The sequence below is a fragment of the Lactuca virosa genome, chromosome 6 (genome assembly GCF_052849685.1).
Source record: "Lactuca virosa cultivar CGN04683 chromosome 6, Lactuca_virosa_CGN04683_v6, whole genome shotgun sequence".
NCBI classification, from domain to species: domain Eukaryota; kingdom Viridiplantae; phylum Streptophyta; class Magnoliopsida; order Asterales; family Asteraceae; genus Lactuca; species Lactuca virosa.
Window position 1 is genome coordinate 71,423,507 of NC_136431.1, and position 26,463 is coordinate 71,449,969.

General features: G+C 39.6%; 2 protein-coding genes and 1 long non-coding RNA gene across 3 annotated transcripts; 2 read left to right on the forward strand and 1 right to left on the reverse strand.

Annotated features, from left to right (window-relative positions):
- Positions 1–78: 78 nt before the first annotated feature.
- Positions 79–8,269, forward strand: LOC145118607 (uncharacterized). The gene is made up of 3 exons (XR_013713378.1): positions 79–690; positions 1,004–1,085; positions 8,173–8,269. It is a non-coding gene; the product is annotated as an uncharacterized LOC145118607 (long non-coding RNA).
- A 10,028-nt stretch (positions 8,270–18,297) lies between these two features.
- Positions 18,298–18,904, forward strand: LOC145120093 (Methyltransferase-related protein). The gene is made up of 2 exons (XM_079055882.1): positions 18,298–18,555; positions 18,663–18,904. The coding sequence occupies exons 1-2, from the start codon at positions 18,403–18,405 to the stop codon at positions 18,765–18,767; spliced, it is 258 nt and encodes an 85-aa protein (XP_078912008.1). The 5' UTR covers positions 18,298–18,402; the 3' UTR covers positions 18,768–18,904.
- A 402-nt stretch (positions 18,905–19,306) lies between these two features.
- Positions 19,307–21,333, reverse strand: LOC145120091 (Chaperone DnaJ-domain superfamily protein). The gene is made up of 3 exons (XM_079055881.1): positions 20,947–21,333; positions 20,101–20,169; positions 19,307–20,008 (listed from the first exon to the last, which is right to left on the reverse strand). The coding sequence occupies exons 1-3, from the start codon at positions 21,319–21,321 to the stop codon at positions 19,409–19,411; spliced, it is 1,044 nt and encodes a 347-aa protein (XP_078912007.1). The 5' UTR covers positions 21,322–21,333; the 3' UTR covers positions 19,307–19,408.
- Between the last annotated feature and the right edge of the window lie 5,130 nt (positions 21,334–26,463).

The following is a 26,463-nucleotide window of genomic DNA, read 5'->3' on the forward strand; positions in this document are numbered from 1 at the left end:
CGTGTGAAGCAAAGAGTAGGGAATTTCTAGTTAAAGAATCAAAACATACAATATAGAAATATATTATCGCATAAACTATATCAATGTATTCATAGATATTCTTTTGTGTGTATGGTTTCCTACTTTATTTTGGTTCGATAACAATAAGGAGTGTGTTTAGAAGATCGTTGGGGCGAGGTTGGTTAGATGCGGGAGTAGTGTAGGGAGGTTCGGGTTTGGTCTAGAACATGATCAACTTAATGCATTAATTAGACTCGTGACTGATTTTATTCTATATGATAGTCTGGATGGGGGGAGGGGGGATTCTAATAGTGATGATGATTTCAAGGCGAGGGAGACTTAGATTGAAGACTTCGTGTTGCCGAGTGGGACTGAGGAAATGAAGTGTAATAGATATATGCCTTAAAAAGTGAACATATTTTTTGGCATCTTGGTCTAGATGGTCACCTGACCGGATCTACTTTCAAAGGGCATTGATGTTCCCTCACTTCTTTGTCCTTGTTGTCAAGTGTAGACGAAATACCTTGTTCATCTGTTTATCGATTACGAGATAGTTGCGAGAATGTCAAAAGTTGTTTTCACATTGCCTAGAACTTGATATTCTTTTGCAAGTTGTGTTATAGTTATAGTGGGTTTGGTGGAGCCATGTATGTTCCGTTGATCAAGAAATATTGTAACGCCCGGTTCCCGGTACGTATTTTGAATTTAAAGATTGTATGTTTTTACACTGGGACTCGGCGAATCGGAGACCCAACTCGTCGAGTAGACAAGACTTTGGACACGGGTTTTAAGTGACCTACTCGACGAGTCGGGAGCCCGACTCGGCGAGTAGGACTGTCTGGATGAAACCCTAATATTTACAGTTTGCACCCTATTTAAGCACCTTATCTTGTCCTAACCCAGCCTCCATCGTCCCTCCCAGTCCAGAGAAGCCCTAACTCGAAACCCTAATCATTTATTGAGTGTTATTGAGCTTTTTGGTGCCATTTATGTGTGTTTGAAGTTAGAGAAGAAGAAGGAAGCTTGAGAGATCAAGAGGAAGCAAGAAGATCCAGAGGTTTTGGCACATTTCCAACTCATTTGAGGTATAAAGCTGAAACTTTGACCATCTATCTCTTACATCTCTAGTTAGGGTTCATTTCTACCTTTTCTAAGCCTTAGAAGTGTCATTCTCGGGATTTTGTGGTTATAGAGGGGTATTACTTCAGATTTGGAACCATTGTGGGTTCCCATGGCATAAAGGCGCCAACTTTATGGCCATGGGAGTCCCATGCATCATATAAACCCCATTTTAGAGCCTTTTGAGCCAAAAACCCCATGCATGAACGCCAAGTTTGTAACTTTACGTGTATTATGGACCCTAGGAGGCTAGATCTATGTTTTGGATGTGTTAAACCCGACTGAAATCAACTGTATGGACATGGAACTTGGGGGACTCGGCGAGTCGTTCATGGGACTCGACGAGTCGGGGTATGGTTCCCCAACCTTTTTCTGCTTTGGTCGAACTGGTTGAGTCTAGAAGAGGACTCAACAAGATAAATGTGAATCTGGACCTGGAAATCATGGAACTCGGCGAATTCAAGAACAGAACTCGGCGAGTTCAAGGCAAGTCCCAACTGCATGAAGACACACTCGACGAGTTCATAAGGAACTCGGCGAGTCCATGGCTAAACGTGTCTTCTTGCATGAAGCAGGACTCGACGAGTTCAAGGATGAACTCGACGAGTTCAAGGATGAACTCGACGAGTCAGATGAAGAGGGTCCCGACTTTGAATGAAGGAGAGTTCGGCCAGTGTGTGCAATACTCGGTGAGTAAGATCGAGGTTCTAGTGTTTTGAGGATTTGGGGACTCGACGACTTGTGGGGTCAACTCGGCGAGTCTAGTCAACCGGACGTTGACTTTGACCCAAAGTTGACTTATGACAAAGGGGTTGACCTTGACTTTGGTTTTTACTTGAGTAACCCTTGTGAGGGTTAAGAGTATGTAATGGTAAATTAACGAAGGTTGTTACATGTAGGAATTGAGAGGAGTTGATCCCAGCAGCGAGGACAGTTCAGACACTTCACGACATTGAGATGAGTGTTGGGTTTTGAGCATTCTAACACTCCTATCGTGTACATGCAACCCTAGAAACCTTGGATCTATGTTTTCTCTAAATACATGCAAATTTGATTTTCCAAGGTTTACTTCCTATCTAGCATGTTATGGGGAACTTGTAATACAAAACTCAAGTAGAATAACATACCTTTTAGTTGCTTGGATTCCTTGAAGACTTTGTGAGCCTAGCACCCCAAATGTGATGCCTCAAATGCTTCACACAACACCACAATTATTGGAATAACCCTGAGAGAAGTTCACTATACTAAAAAAATCGGCTAACCCTCTTTGTTGCTTGTAGTAGTGCCGATTTTGCTAGTCTAGGGGTCTTTATATAGTTGTGGCACAAGTAGCGTTACACCATGTAAACCCTAATTGTCATGGCTTTCCATATTCCATGATCTATGGGTTTGTAACCTCCATGGAGCACCTTATGGGTTTTAACCTAATCCATACAAACCATGGATCATTAGCCCACTATACAAGAATAGATTATTTACACAATCAACCCCATATATTTAATTAGTCTCTTTTTGATCACTTAATTAATTCAAGATTAATTCTTTGATCAATACTAATTAAATAATATTATTAATATATTAGTACTTATAATTAATAACCTTAAGTGTCCTTTATCTCATTTTGGTCTATCCAAGTATTGCAATGCCATGCAACCCAAATGGACCATGCCGGGTCGGGTCAAGTACATACCAAATATAATTATGGACTTAGACACTATATCCATCAGTCTCCCACTTGGATAAGTCTAATAAATATAGTTGCAGATATGACTTCAGAATCCGACTAGAGATCGTAGCTCTTTCAAAGTCTCTTGGAACTAAGATGATGATGATGATACGCCATTTAAGATAAGTGATCATATAATCCTCTGCTCTCAAGATATCAGCTGGACAAATACATGGAACATGGTCTTACTTATTGTCCAACATTTGTTTCTCGATCTCTGATCCGTTTGACATAGAACTAAATTGAACACATCAATTAGGTTCTGACCGGGCCCGGTACATAGGTCAAAACAAAATCATCGAGGGGCCCAGATATCGCTTCTAATCCTAGAAGGAACATATAAACTTCGACTTATATGCTTGTACTGACTTCTTATTGAATTATGCACAAAAGCACGTTTTATAACATCGAGTTACCAATGCGTTTTCGTACAATCAATGTATAACCAACTCGTAGTCAACAACTCATATCTCTAGGTTTGAAGATTTATATGATATTATCGTCTCACGATCACTCGAGATAAATTCCATGAAGTGATACAAGTGAGCGTGGGTTGACTCCAATACTCAGAACTTATGAGCACTCATGAATGTTGCAGCAACCATTGCTATGTCTAATACACCTTAGACAATCTACACACCCAATTCATGACAGTCTTAATTCAATACCTACTTCCAAAGTATGACTGACTGTGGAGAGTTTGAATAATATAATTATCCTGGAAGTCAAAACATGCAAAATTGAAATAATAGTAAACGATTAACATAAGATAGTAACACTTTACTCATAAATAAACAACAATTTTTATTTAATCATCAAATGTCAATTACATTTTACAAGTTTCAAAACTATCTAATTATTAAAACTAATATCATCCTTCAGCCCGATGCGCCTCGCATGCTGTAAATGATTAACCCTACTTAGTCCCTTCGTGAGGGGATCTGCTGGGTTCTCATCTGATGATACCCTCTTAGCCACGAGGAGTCCTTCTTCTATTCGATGTCTAATGAAATGGTATTTTCTGTCAATGTGTCTGGATCTCCCGTGATCCCTTGGTTCCTTAGCTAAGGAAACCGCACTTTCGATGTCACAGAAAATTTCCATTGGCTCTTTTATAGTTGGTACAACTCCAAGGTCTCTAATGAAGTTCTTTAGCCATATCGCCTCCTTTGCTGCCTCGCTTGCTGCTATATACTCTGATTCGCAAGTTGAATTAGCTACCGTCTCTTGCTTGGAACTTTTCCAAGTAATTGCTCCTCCATTTAGGATAAAGACCCAGCCTGACTGAGAGCGGAAATTATCCCTATCAGTCTGAAAGCTAGCATCGCTATATCCTACCACTCTCAAGTCATCATTGCCACCAAGGGTAAGGACCCAGTCCTTAGTCCTTCGCAGATACTTGAGAATGTTCTTTACCGCAGTCCATTGAGCCTTGCCAGGGTTCCCTTGATATCTACTGACCATGCTCAAGGAAAAGGCCACATCAGGGCGAGTTCAAGTCATAGCATACATGATTGAGCCCACAGCGGAAGCATATGGTACATGACTCATCTCAGCTATCTCAGCCTCTGTACTCGGACTCTGAGTCTTACTCAGTTTGGCGTTACTCTGAATCGGTAATTCCCCTTTCTTGGAATCCTGTATACTGAACCTCTTCAGTACCTTATCCAAGTAAGTACTCTGACTAAGTCCAATTAGTCTCTTACTCCTGTCTCTCAATATCCTTATCCCTAGGATATAGGCAGCTTCCCCAAGGTCCTTCATAGCGAAACACTTCCCAAGTCAGGACTTAACCTCCTGCAAGGTTGGGATGTCATTTCCTATGAGTAGTATGTCATCCACATACAACACCAAAAAGATAACTATACTCCCAGTAGCCCTAACATATACACAGGACTCATCCTCACTCCTTAAAAAGCCAAACTCTTTGACTTTCTCATCGAAGCAAAGATTCCATCTGCGAGGTGCTTGTTTCAATCCATAGATGGATTTCTCAAGCTTACACACCTTATTAGGGTACTCTGTACTGACAAAACCCTCTGGCTGACTCATGTAAACATCCTCAGCCAACTTTCCCTTGAGGAAAGCAGTTTTGACATCCATTTGCCATATTTCATAGTCATGAAATGCAGCAATGGCTAACATAACCCTACTAGACTTAATCTTTGCTACTGGTGAAAAGGTTTCATCATAATCAACTCCCGGAGTTTGAGAATAGCCCTTTGCAACCAGCCGCGCCTTATAAGTGTGTACATTACCATCCATGTCGGTCTTCTTCTTGAAGATCCATTTGCACCCGACTGTCTTACGACCTGGTACATTGTCAACCAAGTTCCAAACTTGATTGTCATACATGGACTATATCTCGCTGTCCATAGCCTCTTTCCATTTAGCAGCCTCAGGGCCTGACATGGCTTCCGTGTAGCTGTTAGGTTCATCCAGACTTACCAGTGTACTATCACTGATAAGTGTATCACCTTCCGCAGTAATATGGAAACCATAGTAATTCTCAGGTGCATTCCTAACTCTCGTGGAACGCCTCAGAGGTATGGGCTCGTTAGTCGGATCAACATGAGTTTCCTCCTCAGGTTGATTACTAGGGTTTGAGGTTCCTTCACCACTTGACTCTTGAATTTATTCAAGGTCAATTTGCCTCCCATTGTTTCCTTGGCTTATGAACTCTCTCTCACGAAAGACTCCTCTTCTAGCTATAAAGACCACATTATCATTGGGTCTGTAGAAGAGGTAACCGAAGGATCTCTGTGGGTAGCCGATGAAAATACACCTCTCACTTCGAGGTTCGAGCTTATCATGAGACTCACACCTCACGAAAGTCTCGCAACCCCAAATCTTGATGTGGTCCAAATTGGGAACTTTCCCAGTCCATATCTCATGATGTGCCGGTTAACCACACGCGCTCCACCGATCTATGATAAAATTAAGTTACCATTTGCCACTCTTACTAGTCCTTGTTAGTGTGCCGGTTAACCACACGCGATCCACTAACGACTTGGTAAGGTACAAAGTGTAATTTCATGGGTTAGTACCTATTTCACATTTTCCTAAAGTAACTAAGATTGGGAATTATTAAAGTGTAGTTAATTTATAATTTCATTACACTTTTAATGAGGATTTAAAGTCCTTGTCTTACCCGTTCGGCCAACGACCCTCCACCAGTCAAGGAAGCGGTGGGTGAGAGTGGACACCCATTAAGCTGCCATTTTATAGGCAACAACCTTATACCCCCCTTATAGACCGGCTTTGTGAATGAGGCCTACTAACGGTAAGACTGACTTATTCTTATACATATCTATATATTTAAACTTTTAATATAATAATAGTATAAGGGTTGAATTTTAAACTTTTAAAATTATAAGGTTCAATTTGGAAATTAAAGTAATAGGGTGTAAGACTTTACAAATTCCAAAACTTGAGGGCAAGTATTGAAACTATTCAAGACCTTTCATTTCATAACTGATGAGTTTAATGGTTCATTAAAATGAAGACTCTTCATTTTATGTAACCTCTTATTCTTTAATGACACTTTTAAAGAAGTGACTTTTGGTTATCCATAACTTGAGGACAAATTATGGACTCCATCATTAGCCATTAAGATCAAGAATCATCCTTACAAGCAAGTTACACATAATTCCTATGATCTTCTAAAACTCATAAGAACATGAACATTCATATCAAAATTTCAAGAATCATATTAACACATATAAAACATGGAATTTTGATATTAGCCATTGTAAATGGATTAGAATAAGCATTACACCATCTAAAACAAGTTTTAAAACACCAAAACAGTTTAGGGTAATGTTTCTAGTCCATTTCCAACAGCAAAAGTCGAAAATCTGCATTCAGGGGCTCTTACTCGTCGAGTGCAAGAACCTACTCGACGAGTAGGATGAATTTTCACATGGACTCGTCGAGTCCCCCCTTGGACTCGGCGAGTTCATGTTGCAGAGTCCAGATTTTTGAGCTTTTTCAACAAGTTTGCATCAAGTATAAAGAAAACAAGCCTAGAAACCTTGGATCTATGTTTTCTCTAAATACATGCAAATTTGATTTTCCAAGGTTTACTTCCTATCTAGCATCTTATGGGGAACTTGTAATACAAAACTCAAGTAGAATAACATACCTTTTAGTAGCTTGGATTCCTTGATGACTTTGTGAGCCTAGCACCCCAAATGTGATGCCTCAAATGCTTCACACAACACCACAATTCTTGGAATAACCTTGAGAGAAGTTCACTATACTCAAAAATCGGCTAGCCCTCTTTGTTGCTTGTAGTAGTGCCGATTTTGCTAGTCTAGGGGTCTTTATATAGTTGTGGCACAAGTAGGGTTACACCATGTAAACCCTAATTGTCATGGATTTCCATATTACATGATCCATGGGTTTGTAACCTCCATGGACTATCCATGGAGCACCTTATGGGTTTTAACCCAATCCATACAAACCATGGATCATTAGCCTACAATACAAGAATATATTATTTACACAATCAACCCCATATATTTAAATAGTCTCTTTTTGATCACTTAATTAATTCAAGATTAATTCTTTGATCAATACTAATTAAATAATATTATTAATATATTAGTACTTATAATTAATAACCTTAAGTGTCCTTTCTCTCATTTTGGTGTATCCAAGTATTGCAATGCCATGCAACCCAAATGGACCATGCCGCTCGGGTCAAGTACATACCAAATATAGTTATGGACTTAGACACTATATCCAACAATGAGTTACCTTCCAGTAGAAGTGGGTTTACGGCCATAATGTCGGCCCACTAGTAGGAGTTGGTTGATAGATGATTGTCTTTGTGATAATCATATAGGTTTGCTACTACCTGATATGTCTTATGTGATTAGCATGTTATGATATATGTGATAGTGGTAGTAGGGGGATTAGTCTCGGTTACCGGTTGAAAGATACTGAAGGGGTCGTCAGAACCCACGCATGTCTAGTAGTATGTTCATGGTATGTTCTTATGTGGTAGTGGTAAGGGGTGAAATAGTCCCCGATTACCGGTTGAAAAATATCGAAGGGGAGGTTAGCTCCCGGTTACCGGTTGGACGATACCGAAGGGGAGGTCAGCTCCCGGCTACCGATTGAAAGATACCGAAGGGAAGTCCAGCTTCCGATTATGCCAGTCAGATATCGGTTGAAAGATACCGAAGGGAAGTCCAGCTTCCGATTATGCCAGTCAGATACCAGTTGAAAGATATCGATGGATAGGCAGTATATGTTTATGGTATGTGGTATGATGGGGGAACTCACTAAGCTTCGTGCTTACAGTTTCAGTTTTGTTTCAGGTACCTCTTCAGCGAAGGGGAAGGAGCCGACACGGTAACAGCGCATCGCACACACACGATTTTCCGCATATGAGATTTCTGGGATTTGTACTCTGACATTGTTTTATCATGACATGACTTAACTATTGATACACTGGTTTTGAGATGAATTGATACTATGGTTGTTTTCAGACAAATGGTTTTATAAGTATTATATTTAAAAATAAAAATTTTTGGTCATGATTTTTGGGATGTTACAAGTTGGTATCAGAGCCTTGGTTTGAGGGATTCGGACACACCTTCGGGGGTGTCTGGACTCAAATCGAGGGTTTGAAAGATTTTTACAAGAAAATTGTTTTTCTAAAATTTAACATGAAAAGGTTTGAGAAAGAATAAGGTGTGTGAGGCATGCGACCGGCCGAGCTCAAGTAAGTTTCCCCAAGATACCCATGCATGTTATGTTATGATGTGATATGATTATGATAATTGCATGCTAGATTAGGGCTAAGGATCTAGGAATGATGTCTTATATGCTTGATGCCCTTGTATGAGAACTGCATGCTAGGTTAGGGCTAAAGATCTAGGAAGATGCCTTATGTGCCTGTTATATGTGCCTATTGAGTTATATGCTAGAACTGATTAGTCAGTAATATGATGGCCTGAATATGACCTGCTTGGTATGGTTACTCAATGCTCGAATGCTGCTTGCTTTATGCTTTTAGGAGTTCTAGTTATCTTTATCTAACTAGTAAACGAATACGTTAAGTTACATATTGCGAGGACTAAATAATTTCAGAAGGTTAGGTCTAGCCCTATTGCGCAGCTCTCGTTTGAGTACAGCCGTTGTAGGGTAGGACCTCTCATTCAAAGAATTATCTGGTCTTAGTGATATGTAATGGTATTCGCAAGCTAGTTAGGTAAGGGTAGCAGAGATTCCTTATGCAGCTGATGGCGGAGAGTAGGTCGGAGAGTTACCCTAGGGTAAGCCTAGGATGAGATCAGTGCATCGAGCAGTAGTAGTGGAAGGGACTTGGTGAAGTCAAGGCAATCCATGAGGAAAGTACGGATAGATATGGAAGGTAGTATGGGCCCGTACTACTGAAAGCAGAGGATCCGTACTCGAGTCAAGGAGGGCCGAGATCGAACCAGGAAACTTGTAGTATGTGAGACCTCTCGAGGTTATGTATGACCCTGATGATTATGTGTTTTGTTTCAGAATGGTGATGATTACGCGACACGGAGGAGGAGGAGGAGGTTTAGGGTCAGGATCGGGCTCATAATCATTTTCGGGATCAGGTGCCGAGCCAGTTGATGAGGGACTACGTGAGTTCATTGCTTCTGAGATCACCAGAGGCATCCTTGAGTCAACCCCGGTAATTTTTGGGTCGATCAAGGAAGGGATTATTGAGCTGATGGAGGATCGCCTCAGGGCGTTTAGGAGTGATTGGGCGGCTAGCCAGTCAGGGGTGCGCACACTGTCCTTTAAGGACTTCAGGGGGAGTGGTGCACCGGATTTCCATGGGGCGAAGGACGCCATGGTGGCCAGGAGATGGATTGCAGACATCGAGTCTGCACAGTTGACGAGCTTCTGCCCTGAGGGGTCGAAGCTTCGGTATGCTGCAGGTTGTTTGAGAGACAGAGATAGAGATTAGTGGGAGTCGATGGGTGACTCTCTGGGAGCCTCAACCATTGAGGCTATGACCTGGTCAGACTTTGTGACCAGGTTTAGGGCTGAGTTTGCGCCGGCTGTGGAGCTTCAGCAGCTGGCTAAGGAGTTTCTGAACATGAGACAGGCTACAGAGACAGTGGCGGAGATTACCGCTAAGTTCTGGGAGAGGGCGTTATTGGTGCCTCAGTATGCGGGGGACGAGGAGATGCGGAAGACCCGCTATCATGACATGTTGAGAGCGGACATTCGAGAGCACATCAGCTACTCAACATGCCCGACCCTGGATTCCATGATTGCGAGGGAGAGGGAGATCGACTTGGAGCACATCAAAAAGACGAAGGCGGAGGAGGGACAGGTTACTGGGGCTTCGGGGAAGAAGCCCAAGGGATTCGACTCTAGGTCGAAGGGCCAGCAGGGCCGGAGCCGCTGTGGGAAATGCGACAGGTCACATGAGGGGGTTTGCCGCACTGGGACGGGATCAGGCTGCTATAAGTGCGGCAAGACTGGGCACTTTGGTAGGGATTGTACTACCCCTACCCCCACCTTTCAGACATCAGACCTGATTTGCTTTCATTGCAATCAGAAGGTCCATAAAAAGGCCAACTGCCCGAGATTTACAGCAGCATCGCCAGTAGTGGCGCCAGCTCCAGCGACCCTGCGGCTCACGGATGGTCGGCAGGGCAAGTCAGAGGCTCCAGTGGTGAGGAGCCGAGCCTTCCAATTGACTACCAAGGAGGAACGCGCCGCACCCGATGTGGTGATGGGATCGTTCCATGTGAACGGTATTCCAGTTCAGGTGTTTGTTCGATTCGGGTGCTACCCGATCATTTATCTCTCTTGCACTTAGCAAGAGGTTCCCTGAGTCTTCGGGCATATTGGATTGCCCTCTAGAGGTCGATATTGCTGACGACCGATCAGTTCGAGCATCAGAGGTTTTCAGAGATTGTGTTTTGAGGTTGTTCGAGGAGCGCTACCTGCTAGACTTGGTTCCTATACCATTGCGTGGGAACAAGTGTTGGAATAGTGTCCAAGGTCATTAACTATTGGTAATATTTCTAATAATGACAGGGTCCTTTTGGGTTGCCCTCAAGACCCAAATTGAGTAGAATAAATAAAGGAGAAATTGGTTTATTAATTATTATGGTTAATAATTAATTAGAAACTAATTGGAAATATATTTTGGGAATTAATTAACAGTTTAATTAATTAAAGGGTTGAATGTTCATTAATCGATAGTTGGTTAATCAGGAATGTTCCAGAACCATTATGGGATTAGGGTTGGATGAAAATCACTCCATCCCACATGGGAAAGGAGTGAATTTTCGTGGTTGGGCCTCCATCCCACATGGGAAGGAGTACTAAACCCTAGGAGGCATCCAAGGCTATAAATAGGGCCTTAGGGATTTCATTCCTCCTTGCACCTTCGCTTGAAGTATTCGCCAACCCTTCTTCCTCCCCCTCTTAGGGACGATTTCTAACCCCTTTGGGTTTGTGAAATTGACCCTTCTCCTAGTTATTTTTATTCCACTCTTTGGTGTCATTGGGTGTAATACCATTAGATGGATTCTGGTTTGGGTCCTTTCATCCAAGCAACTTCATGGAGGTTCAAGATCTCAAGCATGGAGATCAAGGGCTACATAAGAGGTATGTTTTCTTACTTATGTTTTAGTTTTCTAGGGTTGATGTAATTAGCATGAAGCCATAGATCCATAGGTTGCATGTACACTTAGGTATATCGTTGTTTCGATTTTTCCGTTGCCTAGTTTAGAGTGTATTTGATGCGTAGAAAACCCAAAAACAAGGTCATCATCAGGATGGAATGGTTGAGCCCTAATGGGGCTGTGATTGACTGCGCGCAACAATTGGTACGTGTCAGGACCCCAAGTGGGGGAGAGCTGGTGATTCAGGGCGAGAGGCCACATCACGGACCAGCTTTATGCTCAGCAGCGAGGGCTAGGCGCTACCTTCAGCAGGGTTGCGCCGGATATGTTGCCTACGTCATGGATACCCGAGAGGAGGGCAAGGCGATTGTGAGCGATGTGCCAGTGGTGCGAGAGTACCCGGATGTGTTTCCATAGGAGTTGCCTGGGATACATCCCGAGCGACAGGTGGAGTTTAGGATCGATCTGGTCCCCGATGCGGCTCCGATAGCCAAGGCACCGTATCAGTTGGCTCCTCCCGAGATGCAGGAGTTGTCTACACAGCTGCAGGAGCTGTTAGACAAGGGATTCATCAGACCGAGCAGTACACCATGGGGAGCCCCGATTCTGTTCGTGAAGAAGAAGGACGGGTCGCATCGGATGTGTTAAGATTACCGGGAGCTGAACAAGGTAACGGTGAAGAACCGTTACCCACTCCCGACGATTGATGATCTCTTTGACCAACTACAGGGGTCATCTTGGTTTTCCAAGATAGATTTACGTTCAGGCTACCATCAGATGAGGGTCAGAGACGAGGATGTACAGAAGACTGCGTTTCGGACTCGCTATGGCCACTACGAGTTCGTGGTGATGCCCTTCGGGCTCACCAATGCTCCTGCCACGTTCATGGACCTCATGAACCGCGTATGCAGACCGATGCTGGATCGGTCTGTGATAGTTTTCATCGATGACATCTTGGTTTACTCCAAGACGCAGGAGCAGCATGAGGAGCACTTGCGGGAGGTGTTGGATACCCTGAGGAAGGAGAGCTTGTATGCCAAGTTCTCCAAGTGCGAGTTCTGGTTGTGCGAGGTGCAGTTTCTGGGGCACCTTGTCAACCAGAACGGTATTTTGTTCGATCCGGCCAAAGTAGAGGCCGTGATCAGATGGGAGGTTCCGAAGTCTCCATCTGAGATTCGGAGTTTCCTGGGATTGGCAGGCTATTACCGGAGATTCATTCAGGATTTATCCAAGATAGTCGTACCCTTTACCCGATTGACGAAGAAAGCCGTTGTATTTCGCTGGGGGCCTGAGCAGCAGGCAACGTTTGAGACATTGAGGCAGAGATTATGCGATGCGCCGATCCTAGCCCTGCCAGAGGGCGTGGAGGATTTTGTGGTATATTGCGATGCGTCCATCTCAGGGTTCGGCGTAGTATTGATGCAAAGAGGGCATGTTATCGCTTACGCTTCGAGGCATTTAAAGACTCACGAGGCAAACTACCCGACACACGATTTGGAGTTGGGGGCGATTGTCTTCGCCCTCAAGATATGGCGACATTACCTCTATGGGTTCCGTTGTACCATTTACACGGATCACAAGAATCTGAGGTACCTCATGGATCAGCCAAATCTGAACATGAGGCAGCATCGGTGGCTAGATGTGGTGAAGGATTACGATTGTGAGATCCTCTACTACCTAGGGAAGGCCAATGTTGTGGCCGAAGCTCTTAGTCGCAAGGCAGCCCCGATCAGAGACATTTGCTTGCGGATGATAGTGGTGACTCCGCTTCTGGAGCAGATCCGAGACTTCGACAGGCCCAGCAGGAGGCTATGAAAGAGGAGCATCGGAAGAACGAGCGTATCGTGGGGCAGGTTTCCTCCTTCGACTATGATAGCAGTGGGTTGTTGACACTACACCGTAGGGTGTGGGTTCCGTATCATGGAGGGGTGCGCCAGGTGCTGATGGAGGAGGCGCACAAATCCAGGTTTTCTATTCATCCCGGGGCGACGAAGATGTACAGAGATCTTCGTCCTGATTATTGGTGGCCCTGCATGAAGCGGGATGTAGCCTGGTACGTCGAGAGATTCCAAACCTGCAGGAAGGTCAAGGTCGAGCACCAGAGGCCTCACGGCAAGACGCAACCGTTGGACATCCCTATGTGGAAATGGGAAGATATTACCATGGATTTTATCACCAAGCTTCCCAGGACCGCACGGGGAGTGGATTCGATATGGGTCATCGTAGATCGGTTGACCAAGAGTGCACATTTCATATCGATCCAGGAGAGCATCTCGGCCGAGAAGCTGGCCGATATCTATATCCAAGAGGTTGTAGCTCGACACAGAGTGCCGGTCTCCGTGATTTCTGACAGAGACGTGCGGTTCACTTCCAGATTCTGGAAGAAATTCCACGACGAGTTAGGTACTCGTCTGCACTTTAGCATAACTTTTCACCTGCAGACGGATGGTCAGAGCGAGCGGACCATCCAGACTTTAGAGGATATGATGTGGGCATGCATTTTAGACTTCGGTGGTAGCTGGGATACCTACCTTCCCTTGGCTGAGTTCTCCTACAACAACAGCTACCACGCGAGTATCGATCGTCCCCCCTTTGAGATGTTATACGGGAGGAAGTGAAGGACCCCGATTTGCTGGGGTGAGGTTGGGCAGAGAGTCATGGTAAGTACCGAAGTGGTACTCAAGACTACGGAGAGGATCCAACAGGTCAGGAGCAGGCTTCAGACTGCTCAGAGTCGGCAGAAAAGTTATGCCGACAAGCGTCGTTCGGACCTGGAATTCTAGGTCGGGGATATGGTCCTCCTGAAGGTGTCACCTTGGAAAGGTGTCATCCAGTTCAGAAAGCGGGGCAAGTTGGGCCGCAGGTACATTGGTCCTTTCAGGGTTACAGCTCGGGTGGGCAAGGTGTCGTATAGGTTGGATCTGTCAGCCGAGCTTAGCCATATTCATAGTACCTTTCACGTCTCCCAGCTGCGGAAGTGTCTAGTAGACGACTCTACAGTGGTACCTTTGGAGGATATTCTGGTGGATGACAGCCTGAACTACATTGAGCTACCAGTAGCTATCCTCGACAGGAAGTCGAAGGATCTGAGGAATAAGAGGGTCGAGCTGGTGAAGGTGCAATGGCAGCACCGTAAGGGCTCAGAGTGGAGTTGGGAGCCGGAGGACGAGATGCGGGAACACCACCCCGATCTTTTTCCAGATGTAACAGCAGAATTCGAGGACAAAGTCTAAAATAAGTGGGGGAGGGGGATTTGTAACGCCCGGTTCCCGGTACGTATTTTAAATTTAAAGATTGTATGTTTTTACACTGGGACTCGGCGAGTCGGAGGCCCAACTCGTCGAGTAGACAAGACTTTGGATGCGGGTTTAAAGTGACCTACTCGACGAGTCGGGAGCGGGACTCGGCGAGTAGGACTGTCTGGATGAAAACCTAATATTTAGGGTTTGCACCCTATTTAAGCACCTTATCTTGTCCCAACCCAGCCTCCATCGTCCCTCCCAGTCCAGAGAAGCCCTAACTCGAAACCCTAATCATTTATTGAGTGTTATTGAGCTTTTTGGTGCCATTTGTGTGTGTTTGAAGTTAGAGAAGAAGAAGGAAGCTTGAGAGATTAAGAGGAAGCAAGAAGATCCAGAGGTTTTGGCACATTTCCAACTCATTTGAGGTATAAAGCTGAAACTTTGACCATCTATCTCTTACATCTCTAGTTAGGGTTCATTTCTACCTTTTCTAAGCCTTAGAAGTGCCATTCTCGGGATTTTGTGGTTATAGAGGGGTATTACTTCAGATCTGGAACGCATTGGGGGTTCCCATGGCATAAACGTGCCAACTTTATGGCCATGGGAGTCCCATGCATCATATAAACCCCATTTTAGAGCCTTTTGAGCCAAAACCCCACGCATGAATGTTAAGTTTGTAACTTTACGTGTATTATGGACCCTAGGAGGCTAGATCTATGTTTTGGATGTGTTAAACCCGACTGAAATCAACTGTATGGACATGGACCTTGGGGGACTCAGCGAGTCGTTCATGGGACTCGACGAGTCGGGGTATGGTTCCCCAACCCTTTTCTGCTTTGGTCGAACTGGTTGAGTCTAGAAAAGGACTCAACAAGATAGATGTGAATCTGGACCTGGAAATCATGGAACTCAACGAGTTCAAGAACAGAATTCGGCGAGTTCAAGGCAAAGCCCAACTGCATGAAGACACACTCGACGAGTTCATAAGGAACTCAGCGAGTCCATGGCTAAACGTGTCTTCTTGCATGAAGCAGGACTCGACGAGTTCAAGGATGAACTCGGCGAGTCAGATGAAAAGGGTCCCGACTTTGTACGTAGGAGAGCTCGACGAGTGTGTGCAATACTCGGCGAGTAAGATCGAGGTTCTAGTGTTTTGAGGATTTGGGGACTCTGCGAGTTGTGGGGTCAACTCGGCGAGTCGAGTCAACCGGATGTTGACTTTGACCTAGAGTTGACTTTGACCAAGGGGTTGACCTTAACTTTGGTTTTGACTTGAGTAACCCTTGTGAGGGTTAAGAGTATGTAATGGTAAATTAAGGAAGGTTGTTACATGTAGGAATTGAGAGGAGTTGATCCCGGCAGCAATGACAGTTCAGACACTTCACGACATTGATGTGAGTTACCTTCCAGTAGAAGTGGGTCTACGACCACAATGCCGACCCACTTGTAGAAGTTTGTTGATAGATGATTGTCTTTATGATAATTATCTAGGTTTGCTACTACCTGATATGTTTTATGTAATTAGCATGTTATGATATATGTGATAGTGGTAGTAGGGGGATTAGTCTCGGTTAGCGGTTGAAAGATATCGAAGGAGTCGTCAGAACCCACGCATGTCTAGTAGTATGTTCATGGTATGTTCTTATGTGGTCGTGGTAGGGGTGAAATAGTCACTGATTACCGGTTGAAAGATACCGAAGGGGAGGTTAGCTCCCGTTACCGGTTGGAAGATACCGAAGGGGAGGTCAGCTCTCGGCTACCGGTTGAAAGATACCGAAGGGAGGTCCAACTTCCGATTATGTCAGTCAGATACCGGTTGAAAGAGACCGAAGGGAAGTCCAACTTCTGATTATGCCAGTCAGATACCGGTTGAAAGATACCGAGGGATAGGCAGTATATGTTTATGGTATGTGGTATGATGGGGGAACTCACTAAGCTTCATGCTTACAGTTTCAGTTTTGTTTCAGGTACCTCTTCAGCGAAGGGGAAGGAGTCGGCACGGTAGCAGCGCATCGCACACACACGATTTTCCGCATATGAGATTTCTGGGATTTGTACTCTGACATTGTTTTATCATGACATGACTTAACTATTGATACACTGGTTTTGAGATGAATTGATACCATGGTTGTTTTCAGACAAATGGTTTTATAAGTATTATATTTAAAAATGAAAATTTTTGGTCATGATTTTTGGGATGTTACAAATATACTATGAATGTTATTATTATGACCACTTTTTAGGTATTTTGGAGATTCAGAAACAATGCGGTGTTTAATAACAGTATGTGCAGGCAACAATTGATTCTTTAATCAATTGTTGATTCCTCTTTATTGTGATTTACCAAATAGGAATTTTACATTTGAATTAGGTTTCTTGATTTCAAAATCGTATGATCATTTTATAATGTTCTAGTTCCTTGCTAATTTTTTTTTGTTATAAATCTTTTAGTTGTTCAAAAACAAATCTATTTATAGACAAAACTTAGCTCAGTGTGGAACCGCAATTATAAATCTAGCATCTACTCTAAGATGACAAATGAGACATTAATATATTTCCTAATTTAAAATCAAAATGAGTTTGAATATTTATTTAAGAGCATCAATGAAAACGAAAAGATAAAATTAAAATATCAATTGTATTATTTTTTATAAAGATATCAATCAATTTAAAATGTTTCATTAGATTTAATAAAATTTTATTAAAAAAAAACAAAAGCTAAATATCATATAATCAATGATCTTTTAATTATTTTTTAATATATTAATGTTACAAAGATTATTCACCAATCATACCCTTAAATTGATTTTGTTAAGATTAAAATCATTTTAGAATTTAAATGATAAGATCTTAATATTTACAATAAAAACATTTTGAACTAAAATCACTTTAACGTGTTTTTTATTATTTTATATAAAACTACAACGATATTTATACCTTAATTGTTGTGTTATATTAAAACTTATTTTATTATAACCACCTAAAGAATCATAAGATCGTGCGTTCAAGTTCATCAATGACATCAATGACATCAATGGGACATACCACGTATTTCTTACTTCAACATCATTATTCATCGATCATGGGCGGTTCTATGGTAACCGGTTTTCTCAAATTCTTAATATTAAAATCAAAAAATGTAATGCGAGTGTATACTTAAAAAATTATAATGGCATGATGCACGAGCCACTATTAAATTTAATTGACCTATAAAAATGAGATATATGATATTAAAATCAAAATATATATATGTTTTCTTGTTAATTATATAAATATAATTTAATTAAGATTATGAAATGTAAACATTTGAAAGAGATTTGTCATTAAACAAACGATTTTTAAATTCTAATATGACCTTTGTTCCCATATTCGGATGAACTAGAAAAATGACAATAATACCCTTAGACTTTGTTCCTATTCTAAGACTAGATCAAACTACAGATAATGACGAAAATACCCTCATCACAAGGAATAGTAGGTATAGCCACCTTTGACTTTGTAATATGCCCCAAACCACCCACATCCAAGTGGGTCATACGCGTTTATCCAACATTATTATTTATATATCAACACGATTAACAAAAACTCACGCCTCCCTTACTTTTCAATATCCCAGTTCATCTCCTACATTATCAAAGAAAACTCAAACGTTGTTCAAGATTCAAGAAGAAGAGAAAAGATGTGTCCCATGAGGTTCCTCTTGGTGTTTTTCTCCGCCGTTTTGGCGGCTTACATCGCCTGGAAATCAGTTCCTACATCTTCGGAGCCCTCCCAAGACATGTTTTCCGATGATGACTCATCCATCAAAAAACAAGAATCTAACATCATCAAGGTAAGCCTTTCTTGCATTGGTCCTTCTAGAAACTCATTGTTTGTTCTCCTACAACTCTATCATATGTTCGAATTTCAAATTTAAATGTTTATGGTATTGGATTTCAGATGGCTCAAGCTGGATTCTGGGGATTTGTTGATATGGCGAGTGGAAAGTATCTATGGAGAAACCTAAACCAGATTAAGCAAGACTCAAAAGTCAAGAGTTCGTAATCCTTGGGATTTCAGAAGAAAACCCGACCCATTTTTCATGTATTGATATGAGAAAATCAAACAATCCGCTTTGCTTGTGGTGTTTCTGAATTTCTTGTGTATCCATGTCATGTATAAAATCCTCTTCTTATTCATTATATTTATGTGAAAATTATGCATCTCAAGATGCTACCTATCTAATTCAATCACCAACTACTTGTTGAAAAAAATATTTCACTGTCAACTAATTGTATATACAAAATTTATTATTAATCATAAAAATAAATGAAGTCTGGTAACCATAATAACCATATAATGAAATAAGCAAAAGAAATTTGGCTTAATTTCTTAAGACACACCCCCTTTACCTATTTAGGCCAACTCCTCTCACCTTAAAATCAATGAACATTGTGATTTGTGAAAGTTTTTTCTTTAAATACAAGGGTAAAATAGTCATTTTAGTCTCATTCAGACGGTTTATTCCATCTAAAAAAGAAAAACACACCAGTTTTTATTTAGACAAACATTGCTATCCATATAGAACTTAATGGGAGAAGATGTAGAAACTATGATGTGGTTTATATGCTATAATGACTTGAATCTCATATCCAATACTATTTACAGAGAGTATTTAAATTGAAAAAAAAAAAAAAAAAGTAGGTTTAGTGAAGATGAGCTTGGAGTTTAATAGACATATAAAGAAGAGCAAGAAGGGCACCATGGGGAATTGGCGCAAACCTTGCAATATATGAACCAACCCACATGGAAACAACCACAAGAGCAACAACATTACTACTTGTTTTCCCACAAACCCAACTAGCAAACGAGAGGCATAAAGTAAGCACAATTCCGCTTTTACCCCCCAACATCCACGCAACTACATAACCAACCTTGTACCCTCCATCAAGCTTAGGGTCAAGCAAAGCCATCAAGCTGCTAAAAGTGAGTGACAGTTTAGCCCCTATGGTTTTCAGTAAAAATATGGACAGGAACGTGGATTTCAAGACTTCAGTAAACGAGTGTCTTTCGTTGGTAAGGGTATTATCGTCTTCCTCTTCGTCTTCAGATTCATCATCAAAAGGGTAATATCGGTATTTCGAGTCGTACCATTCTTGGTGATTCATTTTTTGTTTAAAATGAGACCATTTGTGTAAATTTATGTCGTCTAGATCGATGTTGTATGTACGCCATGGAGGACCAGTACTAGGTTGAAAATGGAGGGAATTATCGTATTGGTGTCTTGTTGTGGAGTTAGATAACACCTGTCAAATGAAATCATTCCAAAAGGTTTTTTTTTTGTTATATTTAAATTTTAAGATATTGATTGATAATGAAAAAGTAGATAAATTGTAACCTCGTATGCGAGACGAATGCCTTTAAACATTTCACTAGCTTGTGAATCCTTGTTGACATCTGGATGATACTGGCATCAGTAAAAAAGTAAACCATCAAATAAGTTATATAGGTAAAGAAATGTCAACAAAAACAACAATGGCAATTGGCTTTAATCACATAGTGAATTGTTTTGATTACTTTTCCTTCTAAAACATTGAATTGTAATTTAATAAGCATGTTCTATATTAGGGAATTTCCATATACCAATTCTTATCTATGCAGCCTTGCAGAATTATGGTATTGATTTGAAGATCTATATCTGTGCCAACAGTTATCATCACATGAACACTTCAATCCATTGTAGTTAAAACAATATGAACTCTTAATGTGCAATAATTTCCTTTTCCATCTGATTGGCCATAAGTGGAGAAGCATTCTAAGTGCATCAGTTATGAAGCAATCTATCTACCATTTAGATAACTAATAGAATGGTCCACTAACAAAGCACGACCCCCACAAACTCTTTTCAGTCCCACCTTCCTCTTCTTGTTTTTTATTTCCTGAACTTACTTTCTAGAATGATCAGAGTTCAATTCATATTAAGTAGAAAAAAGGGGCAAACATCCACTATCAGGTGGTTCTCCTAAATCTTTCTAGGAATAACCATACTTTGAACAAGAGAAGATGTAATAGATTCTGCTCACACTGCTAGCTTGTAAGATATTCAACACAAGTTTCATCTTCTATGATTAATTTAAAGTGATATCAAAGAATATTCAAACTGTTTATCAAGGCATGGTTCTCAATTCAGCCCTAATATAACGCAAATCGAAATCAGACACATACACATACTGTTGTTATATACCTTTCGAGCGAGGAGACGATATGCCTTCTTGATATCCGAGGTTGTAGCCTCAGCGGATACCCCTAGAACAGCGTAGTGATTCTGATGACTGTTGGAGACGGTACATGTAACGCTGATCCGGCGGCGTTGGCGTGCAGGGGCAGCGCCGATCAGAAAAATGAGGTTGCGATTGGAGCTACGACGGAGAGAGACGATGGTGCCGCTTCCGGTATCGGTGCCATAGATGGATGTTGGCACCGGAAATAGACGAGATTGCATGGTTGAATTTCGAGCATTCGTAGCCGTATGCTGTTTGAAAACTGCTTGTGTAGGTGTTTTGGGGCTCAGCTTCTGCTTGGAACGGATGAAGATGTGGTTTATGTTGAGTGCTTGCATTAACCACTTGTACTGTACATCAATTTTGTTTGTGAAATATTGTTTGTTTTTTTGTTCACTAATTTGTAGAATAAAATTTGATGTGTTTGAAATGTTGTTAGGTAATAACTTAAAAGGAAAATAATTTAGGTGGGTAATTATTTTTTAGTTTTGTTCATATATGGACAATATTTTATTTTTTGTGCATCGTAGATGAATAACTTGTTTATCAATATTACCGGTTATCTTACGTTACTACTTACATGACATATATGTGGTATATGCATGACATCTACGTGGACAAGAGAAAAAGAAAATGAATTATGAGGATAATTATCTTTTAGTTTTGTTACATATAGGTAACATTTTAATTTTTATACACCATAAGGTAACTAACTTGTTTACCGTGCTCACATCTTACCAATATCACCGGTTATCTTAGGTTACTGCTTATGTGGCATATACGTGGACAAGAAAAACACATGTGTACATTATAAAAAGGTGTCATACAGTTAGTGTTAAATGTGACTTGAATATTTGGAGCATTCTTACGGAGCATTTGAGTTCAATGGAGCACTTAGAGTTCAATGGAGCATGTGACAAAGGAACATATCATCTTAGAAGGGAATGAATCATCTAACAAATGAATAAATCATCTAAAAGGAGGAATGGGGCACCTGAGAAATGAATAGAGCATCTAGGAAAGGAATGGAGCATCTTGTGATGCTCCATGATGAAGATGTGACATCCAGTGCATCGATATGCCATTTTGGAAGAAGTTGCATCATCCATGATGAGGATGTGCCACATTGGGAAGCAAGTGCGCCATTCATTGTCAAGGTGTGCTATTTGGGAGTTGGATGTGCCATCTTGTGAACAAAGTGCGCCACTTATGGTCTAGATGTGCCACCTTGGTACAAGGTGCGCCACTCTAGTGTGTCTTGGAGTACTCTGAAGTATTGATGTGTTGTTGATGTGTTTCTGAAGCATGGATGCGCCACTAATGATCATGATGTGCCACTTGTGCATCATGATGCACCATTAGGTGGCTTGATGCGCCACACATGTTCCAGGTGTGCCACATGTGTTCCTGATGAGCCATGGTATCCCTTGATGAACCACTTATGCTATGATATTCACTATGACGCTCAAGATTGTCCAATGACGCTAAGAAGTTAAATATGATCAAGGATTATTGCATGATGTGCAACCATGATGGTTGATGAGCCATGATTATTTTGATGAGTTAGTTTTGCATCATGATGAACCACTACGGATCATGATGCTCCATCATGTATGTTGTTGATGCTCATGCAATGTTCCAGAAGCTACTACATGACGGATTGTGATTGGTTGACACCTTTCATGGACATATTGATTAATGGGCCAAGCCCATTAAGGTTTTAGGTCAGATCCATAGTCTATAAATAGGGATGCCTACTACTCATTTGAATGTGTCTTGAATTATAGAGTGATAGGCAATCTCAGTTGAATTGTGCTTGTAACCTCTGTTTGAGTACTCATAAATAAAAAATACTCCCCTCCTACCCGTGGACGTAGGTCACCTTGACTGAACCACGTAAATACAATGTCTTGTGTGCTTTTGGTTTCGTGTTTTATATGCATTACTTCCTAATAGTTAAGTTATTAATTGAGCCCCAAAAGTGGAGATCGATAATGTATTCTTCGTCTTCATTATTCTCTTCCATACGACCTGATGAATTCCAAGTTAAGCATTCATGTGACTATAAGTTACCATCTTGTGTGAACATGTCAACGACTGAAGATAACCCTGAAAAAAAAATTTAGAGTTTGTCAAAACTCACATGGTAAACCAAATTATTCTTTTGAGCTTTTGGTTTAATCTTCCTCATTATAACCTTGTTTTTCCTTTGATTGAAGAGTGGAAGAACCCTAAAATGTAAATTCTAAGAATGGGTAGATGATGAAAGGACCGAGACAAAGCCTGACTCAACTGAAATTAGTAAAAATGAAGCCTCCACTTTTAGATTGAAACTTTAAACATTGGGAAATGAAATATATATAATGTACACATGTGTTTTTCTTGTCTACGTACATGTCACGTATATGTCATATAAGTAGTAACCTATGATAACCGGTAATATTTGTAAGATGTGAACATAATAAACAAGTTAGTTACCTTATGGTGTACAAAAAATAAAATGATACCCATATGTTAACAAAGCTAAAAGATAATTACTCTTCTAAGGCATTTTCCTTTTTTCTTGTCCACATGCATACCACGTATAAGACGTATATGCCACGCAAATGCCATATAAGCAGTAACCTAAGTTAATCAGTAATATTGGTCAGATGTGAACACAATAAACAAGTTAGTTATCTTATGGTGTACAAAAAAATGAAATGTTATCCATATGTGAACAAAACTAAAAGATAAGTACCCTTTTAAGTCATTTTCCTCAACTTAAATATATTAAATTGTTAGGTAAAAGTTTAAATACCTTGTGGGTTTCATGTCCTTACAAATAAAAGATTGTAAATCTATACATCTATTACAATAGAAGCCATGTTGTTAGTACCATATTCATTTGAAACCTACAAAAATTTTCACTTATTTAATAACTACTACAACTCAAACGTATTTTCAACCAATTAAACACTACAACTTAAGAGTTTTTAACTTATGATGTTTAATTGGTACTTATGACACTTAATTCATTTGAAACTTACAAAACTTTTCAACTTATTTAATAACTACTACAACTCAAAAATATTTTTAACCAATTAAACATTACAACTCAAAAGAGTTTTTTACTTATGATGTTTAATTGATAATCACGACACTTAATTGGTTAATATGCATGTGTGTATATATATATATATATATATATACTCACGACACTTAATTGGTTAATATATATGTGTGTGTGTGTATATATATATATATATATATATATATATAACGTTTGTTTATTTTATTTTTATTATTATTTCATTTATAATTACCATTTTATATATTAAACAACTTAATTTATTTTTATATCATAACTTTTAATATATAAAGTTTGTTATATCAAAATATATCGTTTACACCGTTTAAGTTTTATCAACCTTTATATATAACTTTGTATTGGAATCGAACATAAACAAACGACATATTCAACAATTTTTTTGTCTTAGAATCTCATTTTTTTTACTTCATCATAAAGTAATTTTTTGGCATATATTCTCGTTAAAATATACAAAATTTATGATCTTCACTATAATATGTGTGCCATCATTTTTTACGATCATATACATTACACAAAATATTGTATCTTTAAAAATTAATTAAACTATTGTTTACTCAGTTTCGTTGATAAAGACGTGTTTATAAAAACCTCTGATAACAATATGTAAAATGACATAAAAACATAGGAAAATCATAAATTTTAACATATTTTAACCTATAAAATAACTTTCGTTGTGTTTTTGTTTTTGTTGTTCGAGTATTTGCACAATATAGTAACGCGGTGGAATGAGTTATAAGTAGGCATTTTTGCAAGTCCATTTTTTGTTCCTTAATCTACTATGTTACCACATGTAACGATTTCATATGGACGAAGAACCGATTGTTTTGGTAGACGCTTTACCACTAGGCTATCCATTTCTTTGTACATTATAGGGATATTGACTTGAAAGGGTAATGAACTTTCGATTTTGTTCACATTTAGTCACTAAACTTTTTTTCATTATCTATTTGCCACTAAACTATTAAAACTGTTCACATTTTACCCTTATGACCGATAACAACCGGTCATAAGCGTAAAATGTGAACAGTTTCAATAGTTCAGTGACAAATAGATAATGAAAAAAAGTTTAGTGACTAAATGTGAACAAAGTTGAAAGTTCGTTTCCCTCTCAAATTATTCTAATAGTATACCCTGAAAAAGGTATAAAAAACCGAATTATTTCATCACGCTCCTTAAGTTGTTCCTAACTATTTATAGTTATTAAGGGCTACCCAAAAAGTATTTTGTTTTTAGTTCATAAAGTTGTATCAATTTAGTTTTGACCTTAGACACCTAATCTAACATTATTGGCTACCAATAGGGTGTTTTGATTCTATCTGAATATCGATGCTCAACTTCATGTTTCAGCTGATGCAAGTTAGCTTGAAATCTTTATGAAGACGACATCATTAATGTAAATCCAATAGTTATTGATAATAGATTTAAAATTGATGTTGTTGCTTAGTTTCATTAAAAAATCAACTTCTTTTCCTCTCTCAGATGTTGGTTAGTTCGTTGGGCAGTTTCAGTTTATATTTGACTTTGTGTGTTTCCTGTACAAAATTGGTCAAGAAAAGCTATTTTATATATGTTTAAAGTAAAAATATCATATTGTTCTTTATCGTTTTTTCTTCTTTAATGAAAATAAGATGCTTTAAACTCACAGACAAATTAATACTATACCATTTTATTATTACAATACAATCGTTAAAAATGAAAGAAAAAAAATTCTAACTAACGAGGGAGAATTCTTATAATAACTTTTTACATAAAGGGCTACTTTTGAAACTGTAATGTAATATGGACCATTTATGTATCTATATATTTGACTGTATGTATGTTTTCAACTATATGTATGTATTTGTTAACACAAGTTACATAAGAAAAATTAAAAAGAATAATAATATTAAAAATACTTCTAAATGTATGTTGTGTCTAATATGAAAATTTTGATATCCTTTTTAATAGTAAATATACTAATATGATGTATGTCAATACATGGAGTATAACAACATATATAATGTATCAATGTATGTATGTATTCTTTTATAAACAACGTATATGGTTTAATTGGTTTAATGTATGTCAATTTATATGTTGCATAATTTTATAACACAAAATTCATACATATAATATTAGGATAATTTTTATAGATATAATATTGCATAGTTTTATAACATAAAACTTATACATATAATATTGGTTTCGTTTTTTTTATACCTTTGTCGGAGTATAATATTAGGATAATTTGAGAGGGAAACGAACTTTCAACTTTGTTCACATTTAGTCACTAAACTTTTTTTCATTATCTATTTGCCACTAAACTATTGAAAATGTTCACATTTTACCCTTATGACCGACTGTTACCGGTCATAAGGGTAAAATGTGAACAGTTTCAATAGTTTAATGG